At 36.3% G+C, this 20181-nt stretch overlaps 1 protein-coding gene across 2 annotated transcripts in view; it reads right to left on the bottom strand.

The window, feature by feature from the left end:
- LRFN2 (leucine rich repeat and fibronectin type III domain containing 2) overlaps positions 1-20181 on the bottom strand; it is a 311809-nt gene that overhangs the window by 59194 nt on the left and 232434 nt on the right. For both annotated transcript variants that reach the window (XM_087717902.1, XM_087717903.1), the window contains exon 3: positions 17472-18863. In XM_087717902.1, coding sequence (XP_087574028.1) covers positions 17472-18844 — 1373 coding nt within the window. In that variant the 5' untranslated portion in view covers positions 18845-18863. The remainder of the gene's footprint in view (positions 1-17471; positions 18864-20181) is intronic.

The following is a 20181-nucleotide window of genomic DNA, read 5'->3' as shown; positions in this document are numbered from 1 at the left end:
GCAGTTAAAAGGAAGAAACAGCCAAGATCTCACATTGCTCCTGGAAGCACCCAGCCTGAAGTACCCTGAAGATGACGAATGAGACTTCGTCGAAACGTCGCCAAGACATCTCCAATTTTATGCAGGAGAAAACCCGAATAACTAGAGACCTACATATATATTGCTAAATTATTGTTAGCGTTTTATTTCATTTTTTTCCAATTGGAAATGGCTAGTTAAAATTGTGGGAATTTCTAATCTGCATTATTATTTTTTAATTGGAGGCAAACTGCCCTGAAATCTGTAAAGATTATTTTCAGATGAGAGAGTATATGATTTTAATAGAATCGGGTAAGTGTGGTACATCAGATTAATTACAATTGAATATGTGTATATATTTGTTCCTCTCAAGGAATAGAATCCAATCCAAAGCAGAAAGATCATCTTTTTGAAATCTGACTCAGATTTTTTTTAATATTCTATTTTACTTCCAAACTTCACTTTCTCTTCTTCAAACAATAAACAAGAGGGTTTTATTTAAGGACAGTGACAAGTAGCAGCTGGGAATTTCACGGATGCTCCAGGACTATGGGAATAGGAATGGGAATGTTGCATACATAAATTACTTGTTTTCTGCTGACTGAATACCTTGTGATATTCTATTAGGAAACTATTTAAGTCAGTGAAAGCTCAATTTAACACAATTTAGTGGGAGGCAGTATGCAATCTTCCCAAATGTCCATTAGATATAACATCCAATAATTTATATTGATTTGTGTCATGTGTGTGATTATATAATTATGCAAATTGCTGTCATTTGCATCACATCATTAAGCAAATTTCATAAATTGCTGTGAATAAGGAAAATTTAATGTTTTCAAAACTATTTTAAGTGCCTTGTCCAATGGCTTGTATTTGGGTGTAATGGACATGTCTGCTATCTTGAGGGGATGCCCAGACATAAATATTGCCTGATGCATCAAGAATCTTCTAAATGAGTTTTCACTACCTTCATTGAACTACTGAAGACCTATGTGAATCAGCTCTAATTCAATTTGAGTTACAGATTTGTATTTAAAGGTATGTTTGTATAGAAATTCAATAAAAACTGATTTGGTTTGGTTTGAACCAATTCAAGATTTGTCTAAAGGTTACAGAGGCAAATTTTAAATCTGAAAGCTGTTTTATTTTGGGCAGAACCCAATGAAAATACCAGAAAGAGTAGACCCTTTAGAAAAGTTTATTCTGACCACAGACAGGTTATCTGAAAACTTTGCAAAATCCTCCTGTGTCTTCTCCCTTTTCAAAGTTAAGAATCTTTACCTTTAGGAAAAGGAATGAAACAATATGGAGACAGTAGTAGCTTCCACCTGCTGCTATAAAGGATATTGATGTATCAAAGGAAGGGCAGAACCACCTGGAGGTGGGCTAGACACAAAGGAAGCACACAATGTATCAATGGGCTTGCAAGGTAAGTGAGATGGTATTTGGCTATGAAAGACACCTAAACATGAAAACATCATGTAGTGCTGTATAGGATAAGTGCAGCTGCCTACAGTGAGTTACAGAGTTTCAGGAGTGTACATTAATTTTTGATTATGTCAATTTAAAATATAATAATTATACATAGGATGGTGATTATTCCCTCCAGAAGTTGTAAATGCTCCAATACTGGATATTTTTAAGAAGATGTTGGATATCCATTTATCTGAAGTTTCCTGCCTAAGCAGGGGTTGGACTAGAAGACCTTCATGGTCCCTTCCAACTCTGTTATTCTATGATGATGATGTTGATGATATATTAGATTTATATCACACTTGTGTGCTGGAAGCTCAACCAGGGTATACAATCTTTCAATTTTATCCTCACAACTACAGACCTGTGATTGGGCAGGGTTTTCTCCAATCCAATTCAGTCTGCACCACCTGAAATTGACTTGAATGACTGCATTAAATAAAATTGAAAATCAGAAGTAAAGAAAAATCTAATGTAAGAAGAAAAATTAAAATGATTTTGTTTCATTTTTTTCAATTGGGTAGATTGGAACAGTTTTAAACTTTTTCTATTACAAAATTATATTATGATTTCTCTTGGGAAATAGCATCCATACAAACATTATTTTCAGGATCTGACAATGTGCTGTAAGGCATGAAATAAAGAAACCTTCTACAATATCTCTAGGAAAACTACAGTTTTCAAACCAATGAGTGCAAGAGGAATTAATGCAATATTCCCAACTATTTAGAAAAAATAAATGTTTTTTGCTTGGTTTTACATTACAACTCAGTTGAGTTACATACTGGATTTGACCAGAGAGATGAATCGCTAGGAATAAATTGGCCATAACTAATATAAGTTGATTCACCATTTGGCTGCATTTTAAATTTCCCTGCTTTTTAGATTAATTGTCATGTAGCAGATCTCCCACAATAGGCAAGTGGGATTTATCTATTAGTCTGAAAAGTGTATAGGCTTCCTCCTTCCAAGAATGAAACGAAACCTGAAAAGGGTTTAAACTCTTCTAAAGAGCAAAGGAGATTTCTGTCTTAGTCATTTGGTTCAGTTCCAGTTGCATTGTTATTGGTAGATCTTTGAATCTAGCCAGATGGGCTTCAAGGAGAATTCACACCTTTCCATAAAGACTGTTCAGACTAGGCTAGTCCTGTCCATTTACAGCAATAAATGAAACTGATACTAGTTTGTGTGCATATTTAGATCATTTTGTATCATAATCTACAGCTTTAAGATGTAATTGAACAAAATTCTGGTGTATTTGAAAAAAATTCCAAAGAAAATAATAAAGTGGCCAAAATAATGTAGGACCAGCATTGTTCTTAGGATAAACAAACAACTAAAAGCCAGGTAGTGTTGGGAGATTCATCAAAATGAGAAATTGCTTTTCTATTGTGAAAGTGGACATTATAAATTTGTAAGAGGGGCACTTCTGGAAATTTTTTTCTGTTTTAGGACTTCAAGTTTATAAAAAGCTCTTGGAATCAGCACTACATGCCTTTAGAATAGTGGTTCCCACTTTTTTTGGCCATGCCCCGCCTAAGCATCTTTAAAATCCTGATGCCCGTCCTGTGACATATAATTCTTACTTTACTCCAAAAGTGAACTCTACTCACATGGAGGAAGCCTAAAAGGCTATTAACTTGGTTTAAACAAGGTTCAAATTGCCCCCATTAAAAATCAAATTGCGCCCCTGTGGGATGTGGGCCCCACGTTGGGAATCATTGCTTTAGAAGAACACTTTAAAAGATGCATAATTTAAACTATGACTGTGAATATTGGTGATATTCTTGGTTATATTTCATTTTTTTAAGTGCACTGCTCTTTATTTATATTTGCTTCTTTAGTTTAGGAATCCCTGAAGGAAGGATATCAATTATATACTGTAAACAAGTAATAACATTTTTTTAAAAGGTGAAGTCAGAATGCCAAAAGTGAAAAGAATCTATTTTAGGTCACCGTCTTCAGCACTTTTGAAGGTAATTCTAAAGATCTGTTAGTCCTTGTGTACAAAATGTGATATTTCTGCAATATTCTGAAAAATTAATGTAGCATTCCCATAACTATTTTGCTACTATTTCTGATAACGCTGCTTTCTAAACCTGTCTGTAATTTAGAAGATCTCAGCAGTTTTTTTAAAGTACTTTCTGAGTACATTTGTGAATTCTCACACTCACAAACCTTAATTTGAGGGTTATATGGCTAAGATGCTGAGCTTGTCGATGAGAAAAGTTTGACGGTTCGAATCCCTAGTGCCATGTAATGGGGTGAGCTCCTATTACTTGTCCCAGCTTCTGCCAATCTAGCAGTTTGAAAGCCTGAATTCAAGTAGAAAAAATAGGAACCACCTTTGGTGGGAAGGTAACAGCATTCCGTGCTCCTTCGTTGTTTAGTCATGCCGGCCATATGACCACAGAGACATCTTCAGACAGTGATGTCTCTTCGGCTTTGAAACAAAGATGAGCACTACTCCTTAGAGTCAGGAACGACTAGCACATATGTGCAAGGGGAACCTTTACTTTTTTACCTTATAATCCTTCACAGAGCCTGTTTGGTGTTATTGTTTAAGGCACTAATCTGGAAATTGGAAGCCTACAAGTTCTAGCCATATTTTAGGTAGCAAAGCTGGCTGGGTGACTTTGGACTGGGAAACTTTGGGCTAGTCACTTTTTTTCATCTATAAGAAGAAAGCCCAGTCCTAAAAATCTTGCCAGGAAAACTTTATGGATTTACCCAGCAGTTGCCAGAAGTTAATAACAACTTGAAAGCACATGCAAACACATAATTTTTTACTCGTAGAATAGGTGGTATAGTCATTTCAGATCCCATTAATTATCTATGCTTACTTGTATCATTTTTCCATCACTTCTTGTCAGATACTAATCACCTCCTTCCTAAGGATTCCAAACTTGTGAAAACATTGTGTCACTGGGACATTCAGACTGGACTAAGCATAGCCCAAATGTCTAAGTACAGGATATGAGCAAACAAGAAGAACTATGCACCACGGTAAGCCTAAATGCTATTGCTAAGAAGAAAAGACCAATCACTGTCTCTAGAAATTTGCAATCTAATTTTCAGTTAAGGAACCCATAAGAAGGGGAAGGAGAGGCAAAGACAGAGAATGAACATGAGTAAAGCACTTTATCATGTATAACATAATATTGAGCAAAACAATTTTCTTGGGTTATTTTCTGTTCTTGTCATTCAGTGTGAAGGAGATAATATTGCTTTTGGGATCTTTGTGGATAGAAAGTCTATCTCCAGAGGTGGGTTGCAAATCCCAGCACTACCAGTTCTTTCATGCTCTTGCATGATGCTTCTGTGCTTCACAGAAACATCTGGGAGGGTAGGAAGAGCCTCCCACCACCGCCACTACAATTTGCCTGATCCAGGCCAAACTGGGAGCAACCTACTTCTGTCTACCTTCCACAAAAAATGAAGCTCCAAAATACTATTAAAAATTATCAAGTAGCCTAAGAATTAAAATAGGGGGGAAAATCCAGAGGACTTGTTTACAAAGGAAGACAACCTTGAAGAAACCCCAAGGCAGATTTTGAAGCATTCTTTGTTTTTTTCAGGTTGGAGATGAAAATGGGTGACTGCATTTGGGCACAATACCTATATCCATTTATTCAATCCAGGCTCAACCCAGGGTTTCTTCACTTTCTCCTTTTAAGGAATAATGCTACTGCAGGATGGTTTTCAGAGCTATGACAGGTGTTAGATATCCCCCCCACCAACTGACATAGGTTTCCACCAAGGTCCTCTGTTCCGGCGGGAACAGAAGTTTAATCCCATTGGTCAAGAGGTCTGACAGATCCCTTTAAAAGGGGATGCTGCCTGGTCCTTCTTCAACCGGATGTTTACCTGATTTGCAATAAAGAGCTGTTATTACCGGAGTCTTTGTGCCTTCCTTTACCCGATCTAACAACAGGAGCATGCTCTCTCTCTCTCTCTCTCTCCTTGTCATTTAATAATACCTGTTTGAAGCTTGAAAATTCAATTAAAATTCATCAGACAATGCCAAGGACTAAAGGCCGTAAGAGAGTTAGAATGGAATCCTGACACTTTAGTTGGTGAGGGATCCAGCATTCTTCTTTTTTGGCATTTAATATTGATGGCTTGTATGAAAATGTTAAAACATCCGATTTCACCCATGAGTCACTTGAAGTTTAGCAAACATGCTGTTTCAAGCAAAGCATCTCCTCAGTGTTGAAAGCATGAGTGTGAGCCTTGCCATTTAGATGCCACCCAGCTAAGGGAGGAAATGTGACAGATGTTGTGGGTAAGCACCGTGACGTGATTCATCCTGAATGTGCCTCGAGAGCAAATGCTTAGCCTTTGATGAGCTAGATAAACCATTGGAGGCAGTACTAAAACAGAGCAACATTAACATGCTTAAATAGTTACCGCAAAGACATATTGAAAACTTCCTGTGATATATTCACTTCCACAAGTGTAACTCCTGTGACTTTATTGCTGATTAACACCAATGTTACATGAAACACAGTCAGCCTTTTGTAAGCGCAGTTCTTAAGGCAGGGTTTGGAGCAGTGATCGTAAAGGCAAAATCATCAAGCTTGCTTTTTTTTAAAAAAGAAAAAAAGAAAGAAAAAACCAAAGGCAACTTGTCTCCAAATAACTCAGTATTGTTCATTCACTTTGAAGATAAAGCCTCAGGTTCACTTTGCCCACTATGGTAACCTTCATAACTCCTGCACTTGCCCCTTACCGGGGCGTACCACCTGCAACCCACCACTGACATGGTTAATGATAGAACACTGGCTGGAATTGGCCCAGCTTCTGCTGGTCTCTTTTTCCTGGTTCAGATATGCTCCCTTCTTGTCATGGAAAACACTCTCTTTGCTATTTTAGTTTAAACTGTAGGACACTGAAACATGAGATGTATCTTCATTTGTAATAGCTAAGTGGTGCTTTCCAAAACAGTTCTCAGGTTTTACATTTACAACTTATAGTACATGGATTTAGTACTCTTTTAAGAGAATATTAAACTTGGTGAGTTTGCTTGTTTGTTAAAAAAAAAAGACAAGGTAATTCTGTGGTACATAGTTGATTTAAACAAGGTTACACATTATGGCAAATATAAAGCAGATTTGTATTGCTTTTACTAACAAACAGCTATATCTGGCCATACTTTTAGTGTTGTTATTACCTGGAGTGGGATGTGTATCTTATTTTGTCTATTCCATTGGGGGGTGTTATGGAATATAAATGGTATATCAATGTTTTTTTTTTCTGAGATTCAACTTTTGTGGTTGAATCTCAGGAAGGAAGAGGGTCTTTGTGCCCTTCAAGGAACCAACTCCTTTTTAAAGAAGACTATTTTATCTCTCTGGATATTGGCACTCACAGAAGGAGGCAAGGAAGGCAAGCAATAATGTGCATTACAATATAATATTTTATAAATGTTGTTACAATGCACATTTTCCTACAAATTGTGGAAGAATCTCCCAAAACCTTTTGTTTGTATGGGTTATAGTTATAATTTTTTATCAAATTAAAAATCAAAGCTGATGTATTCCTAGATGATTTATTTACTGAATTATGCAAAAATAACAATATTAATTAAGCTATTAGAAATAAAATGTTTTTCCTGAAAAAAAATCCCTTATTTTTTAACAAATAATAATTAGAAAATTGCTTAAATTTTTTGCAAATATCTTGAAGAAGTGACAAATAATTTTTATTTTGGGGGTTCCTAACAGGAGGACATATTATCTAGAATCACACTTCAAGGAACATTGGCTTAACATAATGGAAAAACTCAGTTCCTTCACTGACCTTGACAGGGTTATTGAACAAAAGAGTATTATCTGATACTTTTTTCCAGTAAGAAATTAAATTAAGAAAAATTCTTAATGGTGTTGAGACTAATGGAACTCTTCAGGAGTAAGGTAAAATTAATTCAACTAGGACAGCAGCCCCCAATTTTTTGGGCGCCAGGGACCAATTGTGTGAAGAAAGGTTTTTTCCCTGGATTGGAGGGGCCATGGTTTTGTGTTCTGCCTGCATCCCATGGATTAGGCTTTGTTTGTTTGTATGGCCCAGTTGCTGGCATGCCATGGATCAGTGCTAGTACATGGAATAGGGGTTGGGGACCCCTGACCTAAAACAGGTATATACTGTTGCTAAGAAACGAGGCATTTAAATTATATTTCAGTTTCAGAAGACTTCCAGCTTACAAGTCACTTCTCAAGTTCATCAGTGAGAGTTGGCTTTTCATTAGTACTATTTGAGATGAAGAAAGGTCATATCAAAGCTACAAGAATGCTACAAGAAAGTAGCTTTAATTATGGTAAATTGATGGTATTACATGTTTCGAATGATATACGTGGCCCAGGATAATGTTGTAGGATCCAATCTGTGCAAAGAGAACACTAAATATACATAAGAGAAGTGGTAGGTAATTTTAGCAAATTTCACCAATGGGGGATTGTGCAATAAATTACTCAAGGAAGGATCAAGGTATGCAAACATCAAATTTGATTCCCTGCACAGATGAGGCAGCAGGGAAAAGGGAAACTGACTGAATCGGGTAGATAGAAGAGATCTAACAGAGAAGCAAAGAGGGGGAGAGAGAAATAGCAGTTAATATGCTATCTGTGAATTTGCAGCATTTTGCAAAGGAAGTTGATTCATATAAGAGTGCTAAGTTGTGAGCCAAGGAATATGATACGTTGGTCGCCATACCTGCAAATTAGGACAAGTTATAAAAAAGTTTTAGAACAATATGGCGTCTACAGAGAACAACCGGAATTAGACAAAATACTACAAGGGAAGTTGGGGGGGGGAATGATTACCAAAGCATATAATTATTTCTTAAGATTTAAAATGAAAGAAGAAACTATAAAAGAGACAATGACAAGTTGGGCCCAAAATTTTGGTTATGGTATTGAATTGGAACACTGGTAAAAAGTATGACAGAAAAATGACAAATTAACAATGTCAGCAGCCTATAAAGAAAATTTGTACAAGATGTTTTATCATTGGCATTTACCCCTGGCAAGATTGGTCAAAATGTTTCCAAAGCTTTCACCTGAATGTTGGAGATGCAGTTACCAATAAGGAACTTTTTATCATATGTGGTGGTCATGTCCCAAAGCCAGGGATTACTGGCTCAAAGTAAAGAAATGGTTAGAAGAAATTAAAGGACAAAAGATAGAGCTGAAACTGGAAGTATTCATATTGGGCGTATTATGTGTAAAAACTTTCAATATATAATATTGTATATATTAACCGCAGCTAGAATAGTTTTTGCTCACAATTAGAAACAGAAAAACACCCCCTTCGAACTAATGATAATAAGAAAGGTACTTGAATTTTCAGAGATGGATAGGTTAACTATTGAATTAAAGGATAGAGAAGAATCCGAATATTATAAAATCTGGAATATATGGTACAATTGGATGGAAGATAGATGTAAAGTACTATATAAGGGATATGTAAGATCTATATCAAAAAGAGAGGGTAATGTATATATTTGTAAATATTCTTATAGTTTAAATGAGTATATAATACATAATATAGTAATCTATGTAACTGGAAAGTATGTTAATATGAGTGACATCAATACGGAAATGCTGTAATGAGTGGAACCGTGTGTCATTTTTAATGTTGAAATATGCTTAATAAAAATTATTTTTAAAAAGAATGCTAAGTTGTGTATGGGAGTGAAAAAGAGGTGGGGTGTTAGATTTTCAACAAGCCTGTCTTCAAGATAAAGAAAAAAAATCCACTGAGTTCAACAACTTGGTTTTGTTGAAAGTCATTGCTGTACCTATATTATACTCTTAACCATTTGATGGCAGTTTCTTTATTGCAAAGTGATTTGTGGCTGTCAAAAAGTGCTGGTTTATTTTATTGTATGTCCCAGAGGGAAAGAAAAAGGAACCACTAGTGCCTCCCCCCACTAGTTGGAGATATGACACAAAATGGACAGATTTTTCTTAGGATCTTTGAAAAGCTAATTTCTTTCACTCAATACAGCATCTGTTTTGACACATGCAATTTTCATTAGGAATGTATGTTTTTTTAAAAAGTGATATATATCTATATCTATCTATCTATATGTGTATATATGTGTGTGTGTGTGTAATCTCTCTCTCTCTCTCTCTTATATATATTGCATTTGTGCTGATAAATATACACTATATTGCCAAAGCTCACCCATCCAAATAATCAGATTCGGTTGTGAGCGAATACTTTTGGCAATATAGTGTATATACATACATGCAGTCTATGTGTGTGTGTGTGTGTGTGTGTGTGTGTGTGTGTTTTGTAGATTTTCACTGGTGTAGGTATGCTGATCTTGTCGTATTTGGGTCTTTTCCTGTGTAAGATTGAGATTGTCTTGGCAACATTTCGGCGAGGTCCCACTCACCATCTTCAGGCTGGTGTTTTCAGCTTCATGCTGGTGTGGGCTTTACTCACACAGCATGAAGCCGAAAACACCAGCCTGAAGAAAACACCAGCCTGAAGTTTAAGATTGATATTGACAATATCAATCTTAAACAGGAAAAGACCCGAATACAACAAGACCAGCATACCTACACCTGTGGAAAATCTACGAAAACACACACACACACAAACACAAACACACACACACACACACACACACACACACACACATATATGATTCATAATACCAAGTCACAGTATTTGATATACAATAATGTCTTATAATGACTTTTGCAAAATTGACACTACAATCCTATAGCCCTGTTTGTTTATTATGTAAATATCTCCCTGCATAACTATTTTAATTAAAGATTTCCTTGTCTGACTGTAGCGGGTAGTGCTCATCTCTGTTTCTTAGCAGAGAGAGCCAGCATTGTCAAACTCATTATTTGTGGCAATGTAGCCAGCATGGCTACATCACAAAGATGCATGGATTGCTGTTAACTTCTCACCAAAGTGGTACCTATTAATCTACTTGTATTTGCATTCATTCAAACTGCTAGGTGAGCAGGACCTGGGGCAGGAACAGGAGCTCACCCTGTTGCACAGTGCTTGGATCTTGAACCAAGATTGCCAACTTTCCAGCTGACCAGCTCAGCATCTTTAACTGTTGAGTCATCACACCCCCTCATCACGATTTACATATACTACATATCAAGTACATACAGTACATATACTAGAGCGTGCATATTATTGTTCTATTTCTATATCAATATATCCTGATGGTGGAGTGGTAGTAGTATTGTAGGCAAACTCTGCCCACAGCCTGGTGTTTGATCCTGATGGGGTTCAAGGTTTTTAGCCTCTCATCCTTCCGGGGTTGGTAAAATGAGAACCAGATTGTTGAGGGCAATATGCAAACAATGCTTCTACATTATAAATCTCCCAGAGAATGCAGTAAAGCATTGTGGGGCAGTGCTGTTCCTATTGCTATCCTGCAAAACTTTTTAAATTGGTCAGTTCACACACCACATGCCACACATTCTGACTGAGCACCAGTGTTGCTTTGTAACAGTTTCTATCTTGAAATGATTAAAGAACAGACAAAATGTGAATTTGAGAAGTTAACTTTAGTATTCATTCAACCAAGTTTGCTTAGAGAAGCTAAGATTGAAATATGCAGCATAAAATTATTTTTTACATTCAACCCTCACCAACACAACTTCGCTAATACAACTTTGTGGCGATCCAGTTTAACTCGCAGTTACTGTATATCTAGTATTTCCAGTTCATAGCATATCAGTACCATTTCACAATTGAATTGCAATTCCTTCATCTAAATTGCAGTTGAATTGCAGTTTCTTCATCTGAAACTCAATATGGGTTTAAGAAATTGAAATGGCTAGCTAGAAAATCAGGTCTGCAAGTCAGTACTGAAATAGATGGAATCTGATTCAGTATAAGAAACAGTTAATGTTCAACATTTATACAAAATACATTGAACTCCATTCTAGTTGTTCTAATTATAACAGGAATAATCTATGAACAATCATTCTAAACAATTTTACTTGAAATACTATATATTCCTAGTAGAAATGATTTGCGTATCAGGCTGAACGATGATAAAAAGTAATGAAGTCAACTGAATATTGTTTATATACGCCAAATAATGTTACATCTAGTTATTATTTAAAATATATATCCCAAAATTATGTAGAATATTTGAGCATACCAGGGGTTGTGAATATGTATGTATGTGTGTGTGTGTGTTTGTGTATGTATGCATATATATACATACATACATACATACATACATATACATATACACATACACATACACATACACATACACATACACATACACATACACATACACATACACATACACATACACATACACATACACATACACATATATATAAAGTCACAACCCCTAGTATGCCCAAATATGGGAGGAAGATCACTACTTCCATTCTCTGTCCTTCGATGCTCACAAGAGACCATACAGACAGAAACCCAATATTTTTTACTGTTGCCTTTTTGTTACATTTGTTATATTTGTGCTGATAAATAAATAAAGGGAGACTAGTATAGATCTATTTCAAGCTATTTAGCTCTCATCAGCTAGCCATACCCTTACTGGGAATCGAACCTGTGCTGTATTGCCTCTTAGGCAGATGTGTTAACCACTTTAAATATATATCTTTCACCGTGGCTTGGCTGATAAGGAGTCGAGCTCTGTAGCTCAGTGGTTAACGCTTTAAATATATACCTTTCACCCTGCCTTGGCTGATAAGGAGTCGAGCTCTGTAGCTCAGTGGTTAACACATCTGCCTAAGAGGCAATAGAGCACAGGTTCGATTCCCAGTAAGGGTATGGCTAGGTGATGAGAGCTAAATAGCTTGAAATAGATCTATACTAGTCTCCCTTTATTTATTTATCAGCACAAATATAACCACACACACACACACACACACACACACAGATATATATATATATATATATATATATATATATATATATATATATATATATATATATATATATATATATATATATATATATATATATATATATATATATATATATATATATATATATATATATATATATATATATATATATATATATATATATATTTACAACCCCTGGTATGCCCTAATATGGGAGGAAGATCACTACTTCCATTCTCTGTCCTTCGGCTCGTCACAAGAGACCATCCAGGCAGAAATCCAATATTTTTACTGTTGCCTTTTTGTTACCTTTGTTGTATTTGTGCTGATAAATAAATAAAGGGAGACTAGTATAGATCTATTTCAAGCTATACTAGTCTCCCTTTATTTATTTATTTCAATATATATATATATATATATATATATATATATATATATATATATATATATATATATATATGTGTGTGTGTGTGTGTGTGTGTGTGTGTGTGTGTGTGTGTGTGTGTGTGTGTGTGTATTCACAAAATCTAATCTAAAATATCTGATATAGATGTTCATAATATAAATATTACTATTGCACAAAGTGAAATAATTTATAATCTTTTCATCATTCTTAATACAAAATATACAAAAATAAACTGGACCTAAATAAACTGGAGCACTGAGAAGCACTTCTTAGAAGTACATTGTAGAGCAGAAGCATCATTGCTTTATTACATCTGTTCTAGTCTTGGTTTTTGCAAAACAAATTGTGTAAGCATTGATCACAATTATCAATGAAGTTAATCTTCAGGTGCATTAAATTGACCTCCTGCCTGGTACAAGGAAACATTCTTGCCAGCAATTCCAAAGTTGTGATCTTGTGTGTCAATCTCTAATCAAGAACTACATTCTAGGGCAGGGGTGGCCAACTATGACCTCTTTACAACCTGTGAACCATATTAGCTCAAGAATTCTGGGAGTTGAGTTTAATCACCTGTGAGCAAAATCTTTTTCTATAAAGATAAATAGAGTAACTAAGGTTCTAGGCATACACTGAGATTATAAGTGAAAACGTAATTCCAGAGAAACAAATATATGTTCTATTATCCAGCACAACCATTATTTCTAGAATCACAAATTCTTGCAATTTGATAGATTTTCATTTTCCATGAACTGGGGAAAAATAGCATGATTATTGTTATGTTTATAATAATAATAATAATAATAATAATAATAATAATAATAATAATAATAATAATAATAATAATAACAACAACTGCAATACCAGGTGATAGCAGGGTCGCCGAGAAGGAACATGAAAAAATCGCAAGATACCAGGACTTAAAAATCGAAATTCAACGACTATGGCACAAACCAGCAGTGGTAATTCCAGTGGTAATTGGCACACTGGGTGCTATTCCAAAAGCACTGGAATTACATTTAAAACAGTTAAAAATTGACAAAATCACCATCAGTCAAATGCAAAAAGCCGCACTGCTTGGATCTGCACGCATATTGTGAAAATACGTTATGACGTCCTAGGCCCCTGGGTGGGGCCCGACTAGTAACCAATGCCAAATCCGGCGAAACAACTGGCCGCTGTGATACAATTGTATAACAACAACAACAACAACAACAACAACAACATGCATGAGCAACAGCTTAAAAACAACAAAATCATAGATCGGCTAATCAGAAGATATAGATTGGATACAAGAAACATCAATGAAGCTGTAGAGATTGTAAAAGAGCAGATAACAGCAACAGCTAGAAAAATTGAAAGATATGAGGCACGAATCATCCAATATAAACAAAATCAGCAATTTCGATCAGACCAACAGCGTTTTTTATCAAAGTCTTAATGTGAATGGTAACACCAAAAGTGAAAAACCAGAAAAGCAGGCCACAGTTGAATTCTGGAAAGAATTGTGGGAAAATGCAAAGGACTACAATAAGGAAGCAAAGTGGATACATGACTTTGAGAAAAGCATTGGCAACAAACAAATGCAAGTATTAGAAATAACAACTGAGATGGTCAAAAATCGAGTAAAAAGGGTAAAGAATTGGACATCACCTGGAAAGGACCAATTACATGGTTTCTGGCTCAAATACCTGACCAGTTTACATGCAATATTGGCCAGGCAACTGAATGAAATTTTACAAAAGGGCCAATTTGATGAATGGTTGACAACTGGAAAAACATACTTGATTCAGAAAGATGCAACTAAAGGAACAATACCTGAAAACTACAGACCAATAACATGCTTGCCAACAACCTTCAAATTACTCACAGGCATTATTGCAGAAAACATGATGGATTATTTGGAAACAAACAACATCTTGCCAGTAGAGCAAAAAGGCAATAAAAGAAAAAGCAGGGGCACAAAAGATCAGCTCCTAATTGATAAAATGATATTAGAAAATTGTAAGAACAGAAAAACGAACTTGAATATGGTCTGGATTGATTACAAAAAGGCATTTGACTCACTGCCACATAGTTGGATCATAAAATGCTTAGAAACAACTGGCATTAGCAAAAATATTACATCCTTTACTGAAAAGGCGATGAAACAATGGAGAACTGAGTTGGCAGTAGGGAATGAGATCTACGGAATGGTTAATATCAAGCGAGGAATTTTCCAGGGTGATTCACTTTCACCTCTTCTCTTCATCATTACAATGATCCCACTATCAGTAATTTTTTAAAAAAAATGAAATTAGGCTACCAAACAGCCAAAGACGCTGAAATTTTTTTGCATTTACTATATATGGATGATTTGAAACTGTATGGAAAATCAGAAATAGAAATCCAATCATTGACAAACACAGTCCGAGTATTCAGCACCGATATTTCAATGCAGTTTGGCATGGAAAAATGTGCCACTGTATCCATAAAAAGGGGCAAAATCACTGCATGTGAGGGAATTGAAATGCCCAATGGCCAACTAATTAAATGCAACAAAAATGAAGCCTACAAATACTTAGGCATTCTGCAGTTGGATAACATGAAGCATGGAGAAGTAAATACTATTGTCAGGCGAGAGTACACCAACAGTTAGGAAAATTTTGAAATCTAAATTGAATGGTGGAAATACAATCAAGGTCATAAATACCTGGGCAATACCAGTTGTAAGATACACAGCTGGTATAGTTAACTGGACACAAGCTGATTTGGAAATTTTGGACCGAAAAACCAGGAAACTAATGACAATGCACTACAGTTTACATCCACGTGGTGATACTGATAGACTGTACCTGCCCCGAAAATCAGGTGGCAGAGGATTATTACAAGTGAAGCAAACAGTTGAAGAAGAAAAACATGCACTGGCTGATTATTTAAAAGAAAGTCAAGAACATCTATTAATCGAAGTAAAGAACAAAAATCTACTGAAGGCCCAGCAGACGAAACAAGAATACAGAAAAGATGTGATAAAATCAAGAATGGAGAGTTGGCAGAACAAAGCACTGCATGGCCAATTTCTGGGGGAAAAAAAGATAAAGTGGACAGTGAACAAACTTGGTTATGGTTAACAACAGGTACATTAAAGAAAGAAACAGAGTCACTAATCCTGGCTGCGCAAGAACAAGCTATCCGCACAAATGCCATTAAGGCCAAAATCGAAAAATCCTCTGATGATGCCAAATGCAGACTTTGCAAAGAAGCTGATGAAACTGTTGATCACATACTCAGCTGCTGTAAAAAAATCGCGCAGACTGATTATAAATTGCAGCATAATTCAGTAGCACAAATGATCCATTGGAATTTGTGCAAAAATTATAATATTAAAACAGCAACAAACTGGTGGGAACATCAGCCTGAAAAAGTCACCGAAAATCAGATGGTCAAGATCTTGTGGGATTTCCATATACAAACCGACAAAATGCTGGCGCATAATACACCAGACATCACACTGGTTGAGAAAAATAAGGTCACAATCATAGACATCGCAATACCAGGTGATAGCAGGGTCACCGAGAAGGAACATGAAAAAATCGCAAGATACCAGGACTTAAAAATTGAAATTCAATGACTATGGCACAAACCAGCAGTGATAATTCCAGTGGTAATTGGCACACTGGGTGCTATACCAAAAGCACTGGAATTACATTTAAAACAGTTAAAAATTGACAAAATCACCATCAGTCAAATGCAAAAAGCCGCACTGCTTGGATCTGCACGCATATTACAAAAATACGTTACGACGTCCTAGGCCCCTGGGTGGGGCCCGACTAGTAACCAATGCCAAATCCGGCGAAACAACTGGCCGCTGTGATACAATTGTGTAATAATAATAATAATAATAATAATACTCTTCAATAAAATTCACTGGCAGCAGAATGTATTTTATTTCCTGGTTTATATTGTAAAGAATTTAGAAAGGGGGAAAAGTTCAGGATTAATTATAAATAATTTGTTCTATGTGCCAAGAAGAGAACAAGCTGTTCCATTTCTCCTGGCATAAGATTTTATTTATTTGTTTGATATAGATTCAATTTTGTTTCCTGTAGGAATTTCTCTTTATTTTATCCAGATAATAATTTTCTCAGGTAAGTTGTTCTGAGAGACAGTAGCTGGCCCAAAGCCACCAACATAAAGACAGTTTTTAACCTAACTCTACTGAATCATACATCTGTGACTTAGTTTTCAATCCCCACAAAATGTTTTCCTCCCTTTGATTAAAAACACGTGCTATTGCTGTATGTATAATAGCACAGTACTATTAGCCTGCAAGTCACCAGCTTCCTTACATGACCTCACAATTGCCAATTCAACCATTTATATTCAAGACATTATGCTTATTGTATAAGGTTAAAAGGTGATGTGAATCTATAGCAAAATACAAGGCAGTTTCAGCTTCTCATAAAGGGATAGATTTCTTATTGTATATTAGTAAACCTATAGTTCAATACTGTCATCAGGGGCAAGACATTTTAAAATACTACTTCAGACACAACAAAGATATCAAGCATACTTGTCAATATGCATATGATATTTTTGCCATTTCACAATATATGCCACCACTCGGATAGACCCGAGACAGGGAGACTTATGCTACAAATCCACATTATAATTTCTCTGCTAAAAAAATTACATCATTTGTCTCGTAAAGGATTCACACTTACCGATAAATCAGAACTTCATCATCAGAGCAGTTATATTGTAGCTGGTACATTTTAACTCTTGGTGCTGACTTGCTAACTGTCCATTTGACTAAAGCTGAAGTAGTGGTCACCTCAGAAACCAAGACTGCCCTGTCTGGTGGCCCCTTGCTTTCTCCTCGATTAGACTTGCTGGAACTTGTGATGTCAGAAAGTCTTGATTTAGGAGGGGCTGTCCGGCCTGTACCATTGCTGAGATGCGGAAGCTGCACAATGGATAACTCAATTGTTGCAGTAGACTCTCCAGCAGCATTTGCTGCTATGCATGTGAATACTCCAAGATCCTTTGAGGTTGTGATAAGGATTTCCAAAGTGCCATTGTCATAAACTATTGTTCTTGAAGAATTGCCCATAAGTCGATCATCTGGTGCCACCCAGTGAATGATGGGAGATGGGTCTCCAATTGCTTTGCACTTCAAAGTGGCAGTTTGTCCTTCTAAAACTACAAATTTGTGAGTATGCTGTGTAATCAGAGGGGGCTCACAAACAAATTCCTCTTCCCGGACATACCAAAAATATCTTCCCTTTAAACCTGGAGGAGAAGCACACGTTTCCATATCATCATCCCTGTCCAGGCGCCGTAGCCACAGTAGCTCACAGTTACAATGCAAAGGGTTTCCGCCAAAGCTTAAAGATAAAGGTGGGGAAAATGGAGTTGTAGTTAATGGAGATATTTGAGACCTGGCAAAAATGGGATCAGGAGGAAGCTTCTGAAGTCTGTTGGACGTTAGATCCACTCTGGCTAGTTTCTGTAGATCTGCAAAGGTCCCCTCTGTGATATAATCGATCAAATTATGATCCAAACTAATCTGGTGCAAGTTTATCATCTTCATGATGGATTCCCAAGGGATGCTTTTGAGGTTATTATAAGAAAGATCCAGATCTTCTAAAGTAAATAGAAACTCTTCAAAAGCATCATCTGAAATATAATTTAGTTGGTTGTTGTTTAGAATCAAGTGCTGAAGGTTAATCAAGCCCCTCAAAATGTCCTCCCCAATTTCAGGCAACCTATTACTGTCTAAATGCAAAGATCGTAGGCTTTCTAAATCAACAAAGGAATAGGGCTGGATGTAACTGATGGTATTCCTAGACAATGTGAGGTCAACAAGACCAGTCATGTTGGCAAAGTCCTGTCTGCTGATGTTAATAATAAAGTTGCCCCCAAGTCGGAGTTCAACAGTCCTCCTGTCTATGTTTGGTGGTACAAAAAGAAGTCCCTTTGAAGGGCAGAGAGTTCCCAGTGACTCAGACAGATTTTGACAAACACAGTATTTTGGACAGGCATGGACTGCAACAACCACTCCAAACACCAGAATGCTGCAGAACAGTTTTTCCATGGTAAATCAACGATGAGGCCTGCAAGAATGAGAAACAGTTACACTTTAGAGAATTGCTTTCATACCGATATATAAAAAAGAAAATAAAAGAAATCCTAAAGCAGCACATTTTAAAATCTAGTGGCACGTGAAGTGTTATTTTACCAAGTAGGATATGACAATCTAAGTATAAACAGAATGTATGTTTCATGGCTCTTTTCCAGATACTGTTGTTGGTACTTTTTGGAAAGATTAAATCGGCTGCCTTTTTTCTGTATATTGACACAAATGGCATCTCTTTTATTCTGAGAAGTATTCCTTATTTAGCTAATCATATCATACTATTTCAGCTGGAGAGTGCAAACTCTTTTGTGTGTGGGGTGTGGGTGTGGGGGAACCTTACACTTATTTAACTCCTTGCAAACATCTCTGGGTTAGGAAAAAGCCTGGAAGTTATTTGAGCATTCACTTGCAGTTTGTTCCAAACTCCAAGAAGACCTGGAGCAAATTTAAGATCAAGATAGGAAGACACACACACACACACACACACAAGTCCCCCTCAGAGAAGGTTCTTTTGTGATTGTTAGATGATCACACTGAGTAGGAAAGAAGACAGGGCTGCACCAAACTTGTTGTGGAGGCCAGGTTGTTCTTTTTCATATTTGGGTGGGAAAGATTCATAACAATTTTTAGGGCAATTGTAGAACTTAAGTTACAGTTTTGGGGTGTTCTGAATCTTCAAATGATGGAATCCGTGTCATCAGATATCATCACTTGTGGTAAGAATGAGCTTTAAGAACCAACATGGAAGGATTAGGAGAGAAGGAGGAAAGGAAGATTTAGTGGATCCTGACTTTCACTTTCAAACAACTTTCCTCAAGCACATGCTGGCCAATGATTATAAGAGTTAATTTCCAAAAGGGTACCAGATTAGGAAAGTTACTTTTGGATGTAGATTTAGTTCTTTCAGTCACTAAGTGCACTAAGGAATTCGCTATAAGATCACACACTGGCCAGATTTACTGTCCATTACACACATCTTTGCTTCAGTAGTTGAATGGCTCCTATGCATTTAGCCCTATGCATTTATTTAATAATATTAGCAACAGCAACACCACTTAGATTTATATATCACTTCATATTTCTTTACAGCCCTCTCTAAGTGGTGTACAGAGTCAGCATACTCCACCACTAATTCTCATGTTATTGATCTCAGAAGAATGAAAGGCTGAGTCAACCTTGAGCCAGACATGATCGAACTCCTGGTTGTGAATAGAGTTAGCCTGCAATACTGCATTGTAACCACTGCACCATCATGACTCTTAATTGATCGTTTTCCCTAGTTCCAAAGGATACTG

This window comes from Thamnophis sirtalis, unplaced genomic scaffold (genome assembly GCF_051295495.1).
Source record: "Thamnophis sirtalis isolate CommonGarterSnake01/CBP01778 unplaced genomic scaffold, rThaSir2_p1.2 scaffold_6, whole genome shotgun sequence".
Lineage (NCBI taxonomy): Eukaryota > Metazoa > Chordata > Lepidosauria > Squamata > Natricidae > Thamnophis > Thamnophis sirtalis.
The sequence above is the reverse complement of the archived record's forward strand: the minus strand, read 5'-3'. Positions and strand labels throughout refer to the sequence as shown.